Genomic DNA, 16,162 nt, shown 5'->3' with positions numbered 1-16,162 from the left:
GAAGAACCACCGCCTTTGGTATCTTCCTCCTCCCCTCTTCCTCCAACAGCCTCTCTTCCTCCTCCCGCTGCTGAAGCCGTGCCCAGTATCGTTTGCTCCTACCTTCAGTCTCAAACTGGAAGGGTTTAGGGATTGTCCCTGTGGACCTGGGCATCGGCCTCGGCGTGGGCATCGGCGTTGATGCGCGCTTTGTTGGTTTGAGCGCGAGTGGCCGAGATGCCAGAGGATCGTATCGCCTCTTGGCGATAACTGGCGACTTTGGAGCCGCCAGTCTGGTTTTCACCAACGCCTGTGCCTTTGGTGGCGATGGTGATGGCGGTACCAGCGTTGCCTCTGTTTTTGGCCGTTGAGGTCGTGCTGTCGGCTTTGGGCGTACACCAAGAGGATCATGTCGTCTCTTGGTGACCACAGGGGATTTGGGGGCTGTCAGTCGTGTTTTCTCCATTTTAGGTACACTCGAGGTTCCTGAACTTTGGAGGACCTATGCACGTGTATTGTATATTAGAGAAAATAATAATTCTGTTACAACGATTCTTTACAGACACACATTTATACATAAAATATATAATACACATATTTCTGAACTCAACAACAACAGCAACAACAACAGCAACAACAACAGCAACAACAACAGCAGCAACAACAGCAACAACAACAGCAACAACAACAGCAGCAACAACAGCAACAACAACAGCAACAACAACAGCAACAACAACAGCAACAACAACAGCAACAACAACAGCAACAACAACAATAAAATATAAAACAAAACAAATAAAATAAAATAAAATAAAATAAAGTAAAATAGTGTAAAATAAAATAAGCTCTCGACTGAAGACTCCACAACCAGTTAAGCAATTACCTTTTTTTGGCTCATGAGTACACTCTTTTCAAGCTGCTGCTTGCGTTCTGAGAGAGGAATAAAAGGTGACTCGGGCCTAGCTTGCTGCTCATTGGTGATTAGGTCTTGCAGAACCGGTGAAACTGATGTAGCAACTGGTGGCGCTGATGTAGCATTTGGTGGCGCTGATGTAGCAACTGGCAGCATTGGTGCAACAACCTGTGGATTAGAATGTGACTTGGTAGCATTGTTTTTATTGATGTGTGGAGTTGGATCATAAAAGATGGAGGGCTCTTCTTTATGTTTTTGCTGTTGTTGCAGCCATTGCTTGCCTTGAAGATATGCTCTTGTCATATGAATATTTCGAAGTGGTGTCATCTTTGCGTTCTTCTGTTCTTGCGTACCGGGTAAGTTGGGAAAGCTCATAATTATAAAGGGGGGTATCGGGTATCAGGTATCAGGTATCAGGTAACAAGGCAATAGGTAAGAGCTTCTGAAGCTTGGACAGGTGGAATGGTTGAATGAAGAAAGGTTAATCACAACTTTATTAACTTTATATACGACGCGACATTGTAGGCACGTGAAACCGCGGTCACTAATAAAAGAAAGGCGTGTTGTATATTTCTGTTTAAGGGGCAAGAAGATAAGCACAAAATCAGGATGGTGACAGGACAAAGAGTGTTGACAAGAATAACAAGGCAAATAACCTTGACGACAAACAGCGCCATAAGATGCCAAAAGGGAAGGTGGGAGCTTTATAGGTGAGCTCACAAACTGAGTTACCGGAAGTCAAAGGCCTGTTGTGAAAAGGGGAAAAATAAAGGTGAACAGCAAGATGAGTTGTAGGTAGAACTTAAAACTTCTGGGTAAAACCGAACACTTTATTAGGAGAGAAGTTTCTTTGGCATTTATAGTACTCGTCTACAGTTGCCTCATCTTTAGCTCTCACTACTTATACTTGCCATAGCAAAGGCAACGAGAGGGTACCTTTAAGAGGATCTTGATATTGACCGTATTTTTAGATCCAGGGATGATGAATCTTTGACACTGAACACATCTTCGCTTCTAGCATGATTATATCCTTTGCTTTTGTCACCAGGACAGCGAAGCTTTCTATTCCTTAATAATGTAACAGAGCTTCATTTTATTTGAAGAAAGTCCATGCTTGTTACGATAGATAGACAAGTAAACAGGTTGAGAGGCAAGTGAGATTAAGATATGTATCCACGCACTACATCCATGGAGGCATTTATTAATTTTCTGGTGCAAAGATTATCATCAGGTACAAGGCAAGATCTGTGGTTTTATACACACTTTTGAATCGTTGACAATTACAGATGATTGGCTTGAAAAGATCAACAAAGATCAACAAATGCAGAAACGGTGTATTCATTTTGCTTCCCATTCCTTCATTCCTAAAGCTTCATTAACATTCAGCTTGCCTGCCACAAAACCAAGTCTTCGGATATCATTTTCTCGCTTATAACATTATCCGCATCATGTCTTCCAATAACAACACTACGCTCTCTTTATTAGCTAGTGCTGACAAAAAGCTCGCTCGTGAGGAATCGTATATACCACAATTGCTCATTACACACGTACTTGTCCCAACTACTTCACTATATCTACTTATAGTAGGTCGGTCGACATTGGGTAATAAATGCAACTAGTCAACTCGATGTTCTATTTATGAAGTCAAGGATAAGTTGTAATGACCGTTAATATGAACGAAAAACTACTCTCCTGATTGGTTTGCTAGTTCAGAAAAAAAAAAAGGATGTTTATAGTACTCGACGTTGGGAGAGCAAGAATGTGAAGCTAGTTGGCAGTGTGAAAACTCTACCACTCTTCATAAGTATTCACTCTTCCAAGAAGAATACGTCAAAAAAAAAAAAAAAAAAAAAAAAAAAAAGGAATAGACGTGTTTTGTTCTTTAAAAATGCAAAAGAGATGAAAAGGTGCTTCCTAGTATCTTAAAGGTAGCTTGTTTAACCGACAAGTATTAAAATAACACAATCAACCTTATTGAAGGCACTATTCTGTGATCACTGCTCTACTCATGCTTACGTTAATTGGTGGCAAATTGTAAAAAAAAAAATTAAAAAGGATGCAAAATGTCAATGACCATTCACATTCATAAGTTTACTCCATCTCGCTTCGCATGATGAGCAACTGCAAATTGAACCCCTTGAAGATCCCAGAAATTATTTCCGTTGTTGGTGGTTTCTTACGCCGAAAGGATCTCTTGCGTTGTATTCTTGTCTCCAAGACCTTCCACCGTACACTTGTCAAATTCATCTGGAAAAAGATTGACACTGGAGATTGTTCAAACTGTCCCTACTAGTGGAGCGCTACAGAACAACAAGGAGTATATTGAGACGCTTGTGCTCCGTTGGTGCTTCCCAAAGGAGTACGGTTCATTACAGGGCTGTAGTCGCCTCAGATACATTGACTACCAGGCACAAACACTTCAAGATTCTTCTACTCTGAGCGATCTTTTCAATCTCATCAAGGCCCACAACTCCACAATCACTGAGCTTAGGTTTTACAAATGTTCAAGCTTACGGGGGGTATGGAGAGCAGTATTAGGATGCACTCACCTTGAAGTCTTGAACATCCGTGAGACAAATATACTGGATGAGGAAGTTGATCTATTCTTTCAAGTCTGTAAGAAAGTTGGGGCCTTAGAGATGTTTGGAGTAAAAATCAGCCGGCTATCTTCCACCTTCTTGGACGACGACACAGGGGGATTCATTTTTCCACATATACGTACATTAAGCCTTCAGAGTGTCCTAATAGTCAACCCTCCATATCCGCGCACATCATCGTATTGCCTCGGCATGTTGGCTAGGAGATGTCCAAGGTTACGTTCACTGTCTTTCAATGATCTGAGAGGGGATGCCCAAACTATACAGCAAATATGTACCGATTTCTGCAGTATACTATTCCTTCATCCCTACACACTGACAAGTCTATCAGATTTGTCTTTTCCACGCATGAAAATAGAGGACGAGGACATGGCGGCACTTCTCAGGCGGATGACTACACTAAGACGGCTAGATGCTTCACATTGTAACTTTGGTCCGGTCTCTATGCGAGAACTATTAGCGGAGGAGCAGGAGATTTTGAGTAATGGACGCATAGTACGGAAAAGAAGGGATCAGAGGCTCTGTGATACAGTTGAAATAATGTTCCTCAATATATATACAGCTAGGACTGATGGCACTGTCCAAGCGATATTATCCAGTTGTTCACGTTTAAAGAAACTGCGAGGCTGCAATATTACAGTGTCAGAGATTGTCAAGGGCACAGAATGGGTTTGCATTGAGATGACTGAAATGTCAGTCATTCTTGAGGTTGATGTTGATATGGAGAGTCTAGAAAGCATGCAGAAGCAGCGTGTTGTGTTTAAGCAACTTGGCAGGCTGACTCGACTAGAACATCTTTATTTAACAGGGGGGGTTCCGCAAGCTAAGGGGTTTCGGACACTGGACTTGAGATTAAGAGCAGGTCTGGATGAACTAGTCAATCTGAAGCATTTACGTTGGCTATCATTCATACATGATAAGCACCAGCAGATTCAATCTGAGGATGCGACATGGATTGTAACCAATTGGCCGAGCATCGAATACTGTGAGGGCGTTGTGAATCGGGATCCTGAAACACAGAGTTTAGTGACTGACATTCTCAAATCGCACAATGTTGATACACCAGAATTTGATCTGTGGGAATAATATTTATTTTATCTCACTTCATAGTCTGATGGCTCTTAAACGAGCGCACTCTGACGAGTAACTACTTCAGTGACAACAACGTTGTGATTTTAATGTCCATCAAGGAAAGGCAATGGTAGTCTTTATAGTTTAAATGGTGCATAGTTGTACGGAATGCGAGCGCTTTGGATGATTTCTTAGGGTCTCTTATAGGCCTTCAGTAATATAAAGAGCAGTCATCCATACTGTTGCTGTGAAGACGGAGTGGACAAAATATCATTTAAGCTTGAGATCCAGCTATAATAGAGAGTGGGAGAGTGGAGGTAGTAAAGTGTTCGGTTTTACCCAGAAGTTTTAAGTTCTACCTACAACTCATCTTGCTGTTCACCTTTATTTTTCCCCTTTTCACAACAGGCCTTTGACTTCCGGTAACTCAGTTTGTGAGCTCACCTATAAAGCTCCCACCTTCCCTTTTGGCATCTTATGGCGCTGTTTGTCGTCAAGGTTATTTGCCTTGTTATTCTTGTCAACACTCTTTGTCCTGTCACCATCCTGATTTTGTGCTTATCTTCTTGCCCCTTAAACAGAAATATACAACACGCCTTTCTTTTATTAGTGACCGCGGTTTCACGTGCCTACAATGTCGCGTCGTATATAAAGTTAATAAAGTTGTGATTAACCTTTCTTCATTCAACCATTCCACCTGTCCAAGCTTCAGAAGCTCTTACCTATTGCCTTGTTACCTGATACCTGATACCTGATACCCGATACCCCCCTTTATAATTATGAGCTTTCCCAACTTACCCGGTACGCAAGAACAGAAGAACGCAAAGATGACACCACTTCGAAATATTCATATGACAAGAGCATATCTTCAAGGCAAGCAATGGCTGCAACAACAGCAAAAACATAAAGAAGAGCCCTCCATCTTTTATGATCCAACTCCACACATCAATAAAAACAATGCTACCAAGTCACATTCTAATCCACAGGTTGTTGCACCAATGCTGCCAGTTGCTACATCAGCGCCACCAAATGCTACATCAGCGCCACCAGTTGCTACATCAGTTTCACCGGTTCTGCAAGACCTAATCACCAATGAGCAGCAAGCTAGGCCCGAGTCACCTTTTATTCCTCTCTCAGAACGCAAGCAGCAGCTTGAAAAGAGTGTACTCATGAGCCAAAAAAAGGTAATTGCTTAACTGGTTGTGGAGTCTTCAGTCGAGAGCTTATTTTATTTTACACTATTTTACTTTATTTTATTTTATTTTATTTTATTTGTTTTGTTTTATATTTTATTGTTGTTGTTGCTGTTGTTGTTGCTGTTGTTGTTGCTGTTGTTGTTGCTGTTGTTGTTGCTGTTGTTGTTGCTGTTGTTGCTGCTGTTGTTGTTGCTGTTGTTGTTGCTGTTGTTGCTGCTGTTGTTGTTGCTGTTGTTGTTGCTGTTGTTGTTGCTGTTGTTGTTGAGTTCAGAAATATGTGTATTATATATTTTATGTATAAATGTGTGTCTGTAAAGAATCGTTGTAACAGAATTATTATTTTCTCTAATATACAATACACGTGCATAGGTCCTCCAAAGTTCAGGAACCTCGAGTGTACCTAAAATGGAGAAAACACGACTGACAGCCCCCAAATCCCCTGTGGTCACCAAGAGACGACATGATCCTCTTGGTGTACGCCCAAAGCCGACAGCACGACCTCAACGGCCAAAAACAGAGGCAACGCTGGTACCGCCATCACCATCGCCACCAAAGGCACAGGCGTTGGTGAAAACCAGACTGGCGGCTCCAAAGTCGCCAGTTATCGCCAAGAGGCGATACGATCCTCTGGCATCTCGGCCACTCGCGCTCAAACCAACAAAGCGCGCATCAACGCCGATGCCCACGCCGAGGCCGATGCCCAGGTCCACAGGGACAATCCCTAAACCCTTCCAGTTTGAGACTGAAGGTAGGAGCAAACGATACTGGGCACGGCTTCAGCAGCGGGAGGAGGAAGAGAGGCTGTTGGAGGAAGAGGGGAGGAGGAAGATACCAAAGGCGGTGGTTCTTCCTCCTAAGCAATCTATACCCAGGAAGGAGGTGAGGCCTCTGACTCAACCTAGGCCATTCATTTTGCGAACCCAACAAAGAGCTGTCCGTGCAGAGATTGAAGCTCAAAGACAAAGAGAAGAGCTTCATCGACTGGAGCAGCAAGCACGACAGCAATCATCACAATCGCAACGACAACGACAAGAGGCTAAGGTGAAGGATAGAGGTAAGGAGAGGGATAGGGGTAAGAAGAAGAACGAGGCTAAGGCTAAGGAGGAGGAGAAGACCATGGACGAGGAAGCGAATAAGGATGAGGAAGAGGAAGGAGACGAAGAAGAAAGAAGACGTAAACAAGAAAGAGAAGAAATAGTAAGTTTATACAAGGAGTTTGCTCAACGTCGATATCCTACCCCTGATCCCAATATGGATGCACAAACTTGGAGAAGGATGAATGATATTTGAAGAGGGGAAAAAAAAGAAAAAAACTTATTGTTTTTTTGTGAAGTAGAAACATTTGAAAAAAAAAAAAAAAAAAAAAAAAAAAAAGAAAAAGGAAAAGAAAAGAAAAAAAAAAACTTTATTGTTTTTTTGTAAGTAGAAACATTTGAAAGAAAAAAAAAAAAAAAAAAAAAAAAAAAAACTTATATTGTTTTTTTGTAAGTAGAAACATTTGAAAAAGAAAAAGAAAAAAAAAACAAACAAATTTTATTGTAATAATTAGCTGAATAAAATACGAAATCGTAACTTCACTCAATGCTTTAGGATATGAGATGCAATTTTAAATGAGATGGATGCGAAATAAAAAAAAAAAAAATATGCATAAATGAAAATGCTCTAAATACAAAGAAAAAGTGTTTTTTTTAAACGCGATCAACCACTTTTTCTGCGACGGCTTCTTGTTCTCTCCATGTTTTAGCCTTCACCAAAAGGACAACCAAGCCAATGGAACCCAACAAGGTCATGAGGGCCCAGAATGTGTAGAGCCATCCACTGCCCATGGCCCCCAACAGGGGGAGGGCTGTAAATCCTCCAATGGCACCGGTGACGCCTCGAGCAAGACTGTTGCAGGCCACTGCAGAGGTAGCCATGTTGTTCTGAGAGTTTGCATCCACGAGCGCTGTGGTCGTGCTAGAGTAAACCATCATCATCCCAAATCCTACAAAGAAGATCCCGACGACCGCTGAACCAAGTGCAAGTCGATTCTGAATTGACCAACCAAAAAGCATGAGACCAAGTGGTAACAAGAAAACACCTAACCATACACTAGAAAAAAATAAAAAAATAAAATAAAAATAAATATATAAAGTCAGTCAACTATTCTGGTTGAAGATGAGAAAAAAAAAAAAAAAAAAAAAAAATCCAATTCCTAACCTGCGAAGACGGATTTCCGGTGGAGCGCGCATGGTCACATCAATGACAACATCCTTTTCAGTAATCTCCTTGACAGGCGTAGAGCCGTTACTGCTGCTTGGGCGAGATCCATGTCCAGCTCCAAACATCGCCTCACGATCCCTCAACTCCCTCTGTCGCCTCAGCTCATGTTTGACCAACCAGCGACGCATCACATAATCCGAGTATCTGCCACCAACGATGGATCCAACGATGGATCCGAATCCTCCTGCGCAGAAAACAAGTCCAATGGTAGTCTCTGACATACCGTACACTTCGTGGAACGAGATCGGCATGGTGTTGTTCATACAAAACTGAGCTGCCAGGGATAATCCGTTGAAGGTGACCAAGAGGGCATTGGTAGGCGAACGAAGGCATAACAATGGTCGTAAAGGATTAAAGGCACATTGCAACATTGCCTTCCATATCTCTCGTTACTGAACATCCGTAAAGCCTAAGGTCAGTAATTGTGGAGTTGTGGGCCTTGATGAAATTGGAAAGATCGCTTGAAATATCCAGCCCTGCAATGAACTGTACTCTTTTGAGCAGTAGTAATGGGACACAGACACATCAACGTACTCCTTGAGCAATCTTCAAAATTGAACATTTTCTAGATGGGCTCGACAAGCGTATGGCGGAAAGCCTTGGAGATACGATTACAACGCAAGAGATCCTTTCGACGTAAGGAACTACCAACAACGGAAATGATTATGGAATCCCCAGAGTTTAATTCGAGACTGTTCATTATGCAAAGAGAGATGAGGAAGATAAAGATTAAGGATATGAACAGATATTGACATGCTGAGTGGACTGAGAAATGACTATTTTTTAAATGATATTTCGGATCATTTAGCAGCTGTGATCCTAATCAATAAGGGCTGGCGGTGTTTTTTAAAGTCTATCAGTAAAACCGCTTGCCTTTAAGATATTAAGAAACTTCTTTTTTAATCTCTTTATAGTCCTTGAGGGAAATAAAAAAGCATATCCATTCTTTTTCTTTTCTTTTTTTATTGGGGGTTTCCTTCTTTGGAAGTTAATGGTTACTCATATAGATATTTCGCATTGTTAATTAACATCCCATTTTTGTTCTTTCTACATATCAATGTTTTCTTCCAGTATCTAAATTAACATTATGATACATATTACAGAAATTGCCAAAAAAAACTGTTTACGCTCTTTGCAGTTCGGTATCCATCATTTAAACCATGAACGCTACCAGGCTCATGTTCAGGAGTCATATTTTTCAAATCAGACTGTGAGGTGATAGATAGTGTAATTCTATTTCAGTAGAATAACATTGCGCAATTTGAATATGCCATTCACTAAGGTGCAAGCGTCACGATCCTGATTCGCAACGCCACTCACCAATTCGAGTCTCGACCAATTGTTCACCATCCATGCCGCATCTTCGGCCTGTATCTCTTGATGCTCATCGCCCTCAAACGATAGTGAATGCAAATCCTTCAGCGTGACTAGTTCATCTAGGCCTGCTCCTAGCTTCAAGTCCAGCGTCCGAAACCCCTTAACTTCTAAAATCCCTCCTGTTAAATGTAAATGTTTTAGTCGGGTCAGCCTGCCTAGTTGCTTAAACACAACACGCTGCTTCCGCATGCCTTCTGAAGTCTCACGATCAACGGCGGCTTCAAGCTGGATGTTCAAAATGCTGAGATAAGTGCATACCCATTCTGCACCATCAACAATTTCTGCCACAGTGATTTTAGGTCCAGTCAGCTCCTTCAGACGCGGACAATTGGACAAGATCGCTTGAACAACACCATCAGCCTTGGTACTATAAATGTTGAATTCCAATCCCTCAACTGTATCGCAGAGCCTCTGATCCCTTCTTTTCCATAATATGCGGCCATTATCCGAAACTTCCTGCTCATTCGATAGCAACTCTCGAATAGAGAGTGGGCCAAAGTCACAATCTGGAGCTTCTAGCCATCTTAGCTCAGTCATCTGCCTAAGAAGTGCCGCCATATCTTTATCCTTTATTTCCATCCCCGTAAGGTGTAAATCTGATAAATTTGTCAGTGTATAGGGATGATGAAGGAATACTGTTCTGTAGAAATCAATGTTCATTCGCTTTCTGGGCTGCGCTTTTATATTGGAGTTGTAGTGATCCAATGAACGTAATCTTGGACATCTTCTTGTCAACATGCCAAGACAAACCGACGATGTATGCGGATGTGGAGAATCGACTATTTGAGTATCAAAGAAACGCACTGCACTTATATTTGGGAAAATGAACTTGCCAGATCTGTTGTCCAAGAAGTCGGAGGGTAGCTGAGCGATCAATACTTCGGACATGTCTAAGGCCCCAATATTTTTGCAGACTTGAAAGAATAGATCGACCTCATCCTCGAGTATATCTGTCCCATGAATAGCCAGGTTTTCAAGGTGAGTACATTTCAGCAGCGCTTCCCATATCTCACGTAAACTTGAGCATTCGGATCTAAACTCGGTGATCGTGGAACTGTGGACCTTGATAAGATTGGAAAGATCATTTCGAGTAGATGAGTCTACAGATGAGTCCATATTGCAGGTGATCTGTCTGAGGCGACCACAGCCATGCAGCGTCATGTACTCCTTAGGGAAGATGTGATGAAACTCAAGACATTCTATGTATTCCTTGTATCGCCGCAGTGCCTCGCTAGTAGGGTAGCTTGAACGACCTGAAACAGTGATCTTTTTCCAAATGGTTTTGACGAGTGTATCGTGGAAAATCCTGGAGACGCGAATACAACGGGAAAGGTCTGTCCACTCTAGGTAACTACCAATAAGCAAAACAATTTCCGGAATGCACAGGGGATTCAAATTGAGGCTAGTCATCATGGAAGAAAGAGAACAACATTGACAAGATGCATCTTTGTAATTTTTTTTTTAACCAATAAGATTTCTTTTTTGCTTCAATGAGGCGGATGGAATATCAATCTCCTCAGTCTTCTGTTGCAGACAAGGCTGGCTAGAGGTATTTTATTATTTTATTATTTTATTATTTTATTATTTTATTATTTTATTATTTTATTATTTTATTATTTTATTATTTTATTATTTTATTATTTTATTATTTTATTATTTTATTATTTTATTATTTTATTATTTTATTATTTTATTATTTTATTATTTTATTATTTTATTATTTTATTATTTTTTTATTTTATTATTTTATTATTTTTTTATTTTATTATTTTATTATTTTTTTATTTTATTATTTTATTATTTTATTTTATTTTTTTATTTTATTATTTTATTATTTTATTTTATTTTTTTATTTTTTAAACCGTTCTTGTCAGCCTGAAATCGTTTGGAAAACCGAAACCAAGCAACAAGCAAGTGCCTAATGCGTCATTTTGTTTTCCTCTTTTGTATTATATTAATTTAGAACCGCGATGTGGCTTCTTTTGGCAACAGCGATCGTCGCCTTTTTGCTCGTCCTGTTCGTCCTTCCAGAGACATACCGCCATCACATTGATGAGCCCACGACAATGACGGAGGAAAGTGACAATAGCCAGACGAATCAGTCAGATATTACTCATGTTGCTGGCAAACTATCGCTTCATAGTGAAACAGATGAACCATCCTCAACGCCAACATCATCCCCTGCTACACGTTGCACACCTAGTCTCAAGAGTGGTGAAGAGTGCGCTTGTAAAAAAGCTGTAATTGATCAGTGGCAAAGTGGCTTGGTGAAAAATAATTAACATCTGCGCCTCCTAGGCTCGTCCTCAGGCCAGCCAATCATTATTATTGACTTCCTTTACGATTATATCTGATTAAACCTCCATACAGATCTAAAAATGGTTGTCATTCGAGACTTTAAAAAATCGATTAATTGCATGCTCAAGTATCTGTCTCTAACAGCAATAGTATGGCGAACTGCTAGGTGGCATTCATAAGTATTCCACCAGTGCACGCTGTTACCATATCAATCATACCAATCCCCTACCACGGTTAAAATACTACCATAGATGCGTGGTGTATTTGATCGTGTTGCGACTGGTGCTAGAAATATTAGTGGGCTGTGACTCGCGCAAATGTCATCTCAAATGCGACCTAAGTTTATGCCTAGGATTACAGCAGCGCGGACTGCGAGGGTTTCCATCATTGGCACAGTTAAGCGCTTGAGGCAGCAATGATTGGGAAATCAATTCTTCTTTTACAAATTTGTAAGTAAACAATCATAGTTCTCGTATGCTTGAGCATTACCATTCTTCTCCCCATGAATATTTAAGCTAATTTCGGCTTGTTACAGACCAAGGGATATTGTTGTGTATACTTACATCCTACCTAAGATGACCTTCAAGCGTTGGTACTCAACCAGGTAAATGAGCCTCACGAGGCAAAGCGCTTAGACTGGTGCGGCCGTGAGCAAAGCCACGGACCGTCCGTCTAGTTTATTTTATTTCATTAAAATATGGCATTGTGAAATGTAAACTCAAATTGAACAATGCACTGATGGTAAAATTAGTAAGCTTTTTTTTGTTGTTTTGAATGATAAACAAAGAAATATCTGGACAATTGGATGGCTACTTCATTGCTGCTAGATTTAACCTCATAACATTCTAAACAATGTCTGCAGCGTGCGTCTTGGAGACTAAGCTGGAATGTTTACTCCTTTGCAATCAAATGTCCTCCTTCTCCAAGCCTGATTTGTTTCAACACGTAAGCTCGATTTAAGCGATCCAGAGCTGGCCTCAAAACCCTCTATAAAAAGATACAGAGCTAAAATTAAAACATGGACCGTAACAATAGCTCTTTTTTTTTTTTTTTTTTTTTTTTTTACCTGGGCAGATATTAATGGGGAAATGCCTAGCAGCAATCCGAACTCAGTGGGTTTGGAGATTAAGCGGAATGTACCATGTAATCTCAGGCAGTAGAAAGCCTCTGCGTCGAGGCTGAGTTGGTACACATCCACCTCCATTCCACGACCATGGATGAGCATTACTGGGAGTACATATCCATCTGCATAAAGCCCGTCGATCGCTTTCTTACCCATGAAGGCAAGCTTGGCCAGATCGTCTTCCATACTCTTATGTGGAGCAACTGCTGGCTTAAACTCTCCAAGTAAAATAGCGTATTTCTTGTATATAACCTGATAATCAGGCAATAACAAACGGGAATCGAGATCTTCAGATCTACCAGAACGAAGATGATCTTATGTCCAACAACTCAAAGCTGTTAGATTAATCTATATATAAATTTATCATCCTATCTCAGTAATTGTCAGTCTTACCAACGGAAGGTGCATCCTACAAGATCTCCAAATGCAGCTAACATAAGTTTTGCTAAGCATCCAATGAAAGTATCCGTTATTTCCTGCACGAGCTTGCGCCAATGGATGTCGGACCAAATTCCTGACTCCATAAAATACATCATGACCGAGCAACGCACAATAGACAATATTATTGAAGGTTAAAGATTGACCCAATTGGAGAGTTCTTCAAATGTTGCTTTTGTTCTGGCGCTAAGTTCTGAAACAAACTTCATTTCTCCCACCTCCAACATTTCAAGTTAGATGGACTGAAGAAATTGATCGGCAATCTCTTTTGGGAGGAGTTTATACAGCAGAGATTGTGTGACAATAAAATGAGTGTATAGATTCTAGTATTTCAGGACAGTATGACATACTAGTACTAATACTAGAGTTGAGTACTAAAGTTGCAGATTTTAGTATATAAATGGTATCATGAAAGAGGATTTAATATCACTTTCCATGGGTTTTGTGCAAGTCAGTTTTTGTGTTAGTATCACTTGCATATTTATTTATGAAAAAAAAGGGCGCTCGGGACGAGGGCGAAATTAATATTAATATGCATTTACGGGATCCATCTCTGCAATGCTCCCAGAGTGCCTGAGTACTCCATATACGTATATCCGTGTTCTCAGGAACCATAGAGACCAGATGCTCTATACGACAGGCTTTGTGAAGAGGGATGATGAGTTTGGATACTTTGCAGCTGTGGAAGGGGATTGTATAATAATCGGCCACCTTTCCCGTGACATGCATCCAAAGAATGGTAAAAAAATCGGTATGCACTGAAGTAAATACTAAAATCTGCAACTTTAGTACTCAACTCTACCCTGAGGATGGAGTTCATGTGCACATGCAAGTGCTGAAAGGCAAATGTGGCAATCTCAAGTTTGGACCCAGGACGACAATTATATTATAGAAACCTTCCTTCCTTCCTTTCCCTTCACTCCCTAAATTCCTCCACCGGATCGCTATAAACCAAGACAATCAGCACGTACATGTCTTCTATGCGCACCAATAAAGCTTGCTCTTAAACTAGTACTCTGTAATTCATAAACAGTGCGCGAAGAACCTACTATCGCCGAGGTACTGCGCAAGCGGCTTGCTGCTATTTCGCTTGAACTCGCAGATGCAAAGGATGATCTTGAAATACCACAGGCATAACTTGACGGCATCCTATCCTCTCTCTCTGAAACTCAACTTGAGCTGAAGAACACTAAGGATGCTCTTGCCAATAACGACCGTGCATGCCTGGGCGCCAACCGCGACCGAGTTATGGAAAGCAGGAGGTCTTTGCTGTTTTGAAGTTCCAGTAGCCCCAGCCATTGCCTGTTGGCGGCTATCGTCTCTTTGCGCTGCAGCGCAAGGCTGTTGACCGTAACTTGGACCAGTTCATTACTGACAACCCTGACCTCAACTCCTTTGAGATTACAGAGTTGCGATTTAATGGTTCTCCAAGAGGTGAAAACGTTTACCTACAGATGAAAGATGACATGGCTGTACCAATCGGCTTCAGCCACTACAGCAAGGCTGAGAGGAGATGATCGTGTATGTCCAAAGGGCTTTAACCACCCATACTCAAGAGAGTTAAGAATGATAGTCTAATTGTCCACTCAAATAACAAAATAGAATAAAACAACTATACTTATACTAGATAAATATTAATTTTCGCAATAAGAAGCAACCTTGGGTCCACAAGCAAGGGCTCACGAATGGGTTGATGCGAGCAGCAATACTCTCTCTGTGATGTACGAAAGTGCCCTTTCTCCCGATGGCAAGAGGTCGTTTTATGAGTTTGCAAGCCTCTCAAACCATCTGTTGAGAATCGAGAAAAGATCCTACAGCTTGAGCCAGGAACGTAACCAATAGGCACCCGAATACCCAGTGTCGGAGGATCAATGCCACTGCGCATTGTTATACCAACCTACATCTTTGAGAACAACCAGCATATGCCTAAATTCATGCAGAACTTCAAAGCTGCAAGGGCTTAATAAGATCAATATAAGGACAGTCTAGGCGACTAAATTGACATAGGCTTACATAACAAGAATAGGGGGATCCGGAGCCTGGGAAGCTGCAAACGCAATGACACGACCAGGCGTTTCATCCGCGCCCCATGGCACCAGGCATCTATGCATGCATTGGATGCAGCATTTTTATCACCAATGTTCAGCCCAATAGTATCAAAGCGGACAAAGCCTCAGGAGCCGACAGGATCTCAAGACGCTAGCGTAACCACATACGGTCAATTTCAGCAACACTTGGATATACATATAGGGACATGACATTACCACACCAGTTGCCCATGCCTGTCATTTCCAATGCTGTACATAGAATACTTACGCAGTACACGCATGCGAATCTGTACAGAGTACAGTATGATGGCCAAGGTGGGACCTATAAGTTGCAACGAGCTCAATCTGGTTGGAGAATCAAACCTGATAAATTAATAATGAACTGAGATATAACGAGACAAGAATCAGGATCTTTATTTTCATAATAGAAAAGAGTATTTATACATCTTTTCTATTATTGTATGTCACGGGTATTAATATTAATGTAAATTAGCTATATAGTAAAAGGTTTTAGGTGATTATGGCGCACTGGTCAATGCGATATATGCAAGAGAAGGCATGACGACAAGAATGACTATCTTCAAGTGAGTCGAAATGGAACAGCGACACTACGGAGCTATGGCTGAGGGTTTATTTCGCAATATCCTCGTCGGGGAATTGGATTTCGACGAAAAGATTGTCCTGAGACAACATCTTGCTATGGCGATTGTTCGGACTCCATTTGATACTATATAAACACCTGAATACTGCCACATGTCATTGACTTCTCTACGTCCCTTAAACAATATTCCTAGCATACATCTGAACTTTTGCAAGGGACATGTCAATGCTTTGACAAACATGTAACATTTGATGGCTAC

The 16,162-nt window shown here is 41.1% G+C and overlaps 6 protein-coding genes across 6 annotated transcripts; 3 read left to right on the top strand and 3 right to left on the bottom strand.

The window, feature by feature from the left end:
• Positions 1 to 2,306: 2,306 nt before the first annotated feature.
• BCR41DRAFT_425828 (hypothetical protein) lies at positions 2,307 to 4,575 on the top strand (the record flags this gene model as incomplete). Its single annotated transcript, XM_022030636.1, has 4 exons — positions 2,307 to 2,411; positions 3,111 to 3,610; positions 3,848 to 3,970; positions 4,052 to 4,575. The coding sequence occupies exons 1-4, from the start codon at positions 2,341 to 2,343 to the stop codon at positions 4,573 to 4,575; spliced, it is 1,218 nt and encodes a 405-aa protein (XP_021876717.1). The 5' UTR covers positions 2,307 to 2,340.
• Positions 4,576 to 7,294: 2,719 nt separating this feature from the next.
• BCR41DRAFT_414026 (hypothetical protein) lies at positions 7,295 to 8,389 on the bottom strand (the record flags this gene model as incomplete). Its single annotated transcript, XM_022029492.1, has 2 exons — positions 7,295 to 7,847; positions 7,956 to 8,389. 2 exons carry the CDS (start codon positions 8,387 to 8,389, stop codon positions 7,445 to 7,447), a joined length of 837 nt encoding a protein of 278 aa, XP_021876716.1. The 3' UTR covers positions 7,295 to 7,444.
• Positions 8,390 to 9,169: 780 nt separating this feature from the next.
• On the bottom strand, positions 9,170 to 10,819 carry BCR41DRAFT_362557 (hypothetical protein). Its single transcript, XM_022025743.1, has one exon. The coding sequence runs from the start codon at positions 10,806 to 10,808 to the stop codon at positions 9,252 to 9,254; it is 1,557 nt and encodes a 518-aa protein (XP_021876715.1). The 5' UTR covers positions 10,809 to 10,819; the 3' UTR covers positions 9,170 to 9,251.
• Positions 10,820 to 11,365: 546 nt separating this feature from the next.
• Positions 11,366 to 12,001, top strand: BCR41DRAFT_400972 (hypothetical protein; the record flags this gene model as incomplete). Its single annotated transcript, XM_022029182.1, has 3 exons — positions 11,366 to 11,624; positions 11,766 to 11,842; positions 11,945 to 12,001. The coding sequence occupies 3 exons, from the start codon at positions 11,366 to 11,368 to the stop codon at positions 11,999 to 12,001; spliced, it is 393 nt and encodes a 130-aa protein (XP_021876714.1).
• A 569-nt stretch (positions 12,002 to 12,570) lies between these two features.
• Positions 12,571 to 13,352, bottom strand: BCR41DRAFT_400971 (hypothetical protein; the record flags this gene model as incomplete). The annotated part of the gene is made up of 3 exons (XM_022029181.1): positions 12,571 to 12,678; positions 12,760 to 13,068; positions 13,230 to 13,352. The coding sequence occupies 3 exons, from the start codon at positions 13,350 to 13,352 to the stop codon at positions 12,571 to 12,573; spliced, it is 540 nt and encodes a 179-aa protein (XP_021876713.1).
• A 460-nt stretch (positions 13,353 to 13,812) lies between these two features.
• On the top strand, positions 13,813 to 14,771 carry BCR41DRAFT_400970 (hypothetical protein; the record flags this gene model as incomplete). Its single annotated transcript, XM_022029180.1, has 3 exons — positions 13,813 to 13,948; positions 14,288 to 14,313; positions 14,544 to 14,771. The coding sequence occupies 3 exons, from the start codon at positions 13,813 to 13,815 to the stop codon at positions 14,769 to 14,771; spliced, it is 390 nt and encodes a 129-aa protein (XP_021876712.1).
• Between the last annotated feature and the right edge of the window lie 1,391 nt (positions 14,772 to 16,162).

Source organism: Lobosporangium transversale (assembly GCF_002105155.1).
Source record: "Lobosporangium transversale strain NRRL 3116 chromosome Unknown BCR41scaffold_55, whole genome shotgun sequence".
Taxonomy (NCBI): Eukaryota; Fungi; Mortierellomycota; class Mortierellomycetes; order Mortierellales; family Mortierellaceae; genus Lobosporangium; species Lobosporangium transversale.
The sequence above is the reverse complement of the archived record's forward strand: the minus strand, read 5'-3'. Positions and strand labels throughout refer to the sequence as shown.

What these genes read in the sequence shown, in the direction of transcription:
- BCR41DRAFT_362557 (XM_022025743.1), bottom strand. Translation starts at nt 10,808, where the DNA reads ATGATGACTAGCCTCAATTTGAATCCCCTGTGCATTCCGGAAATTGTT.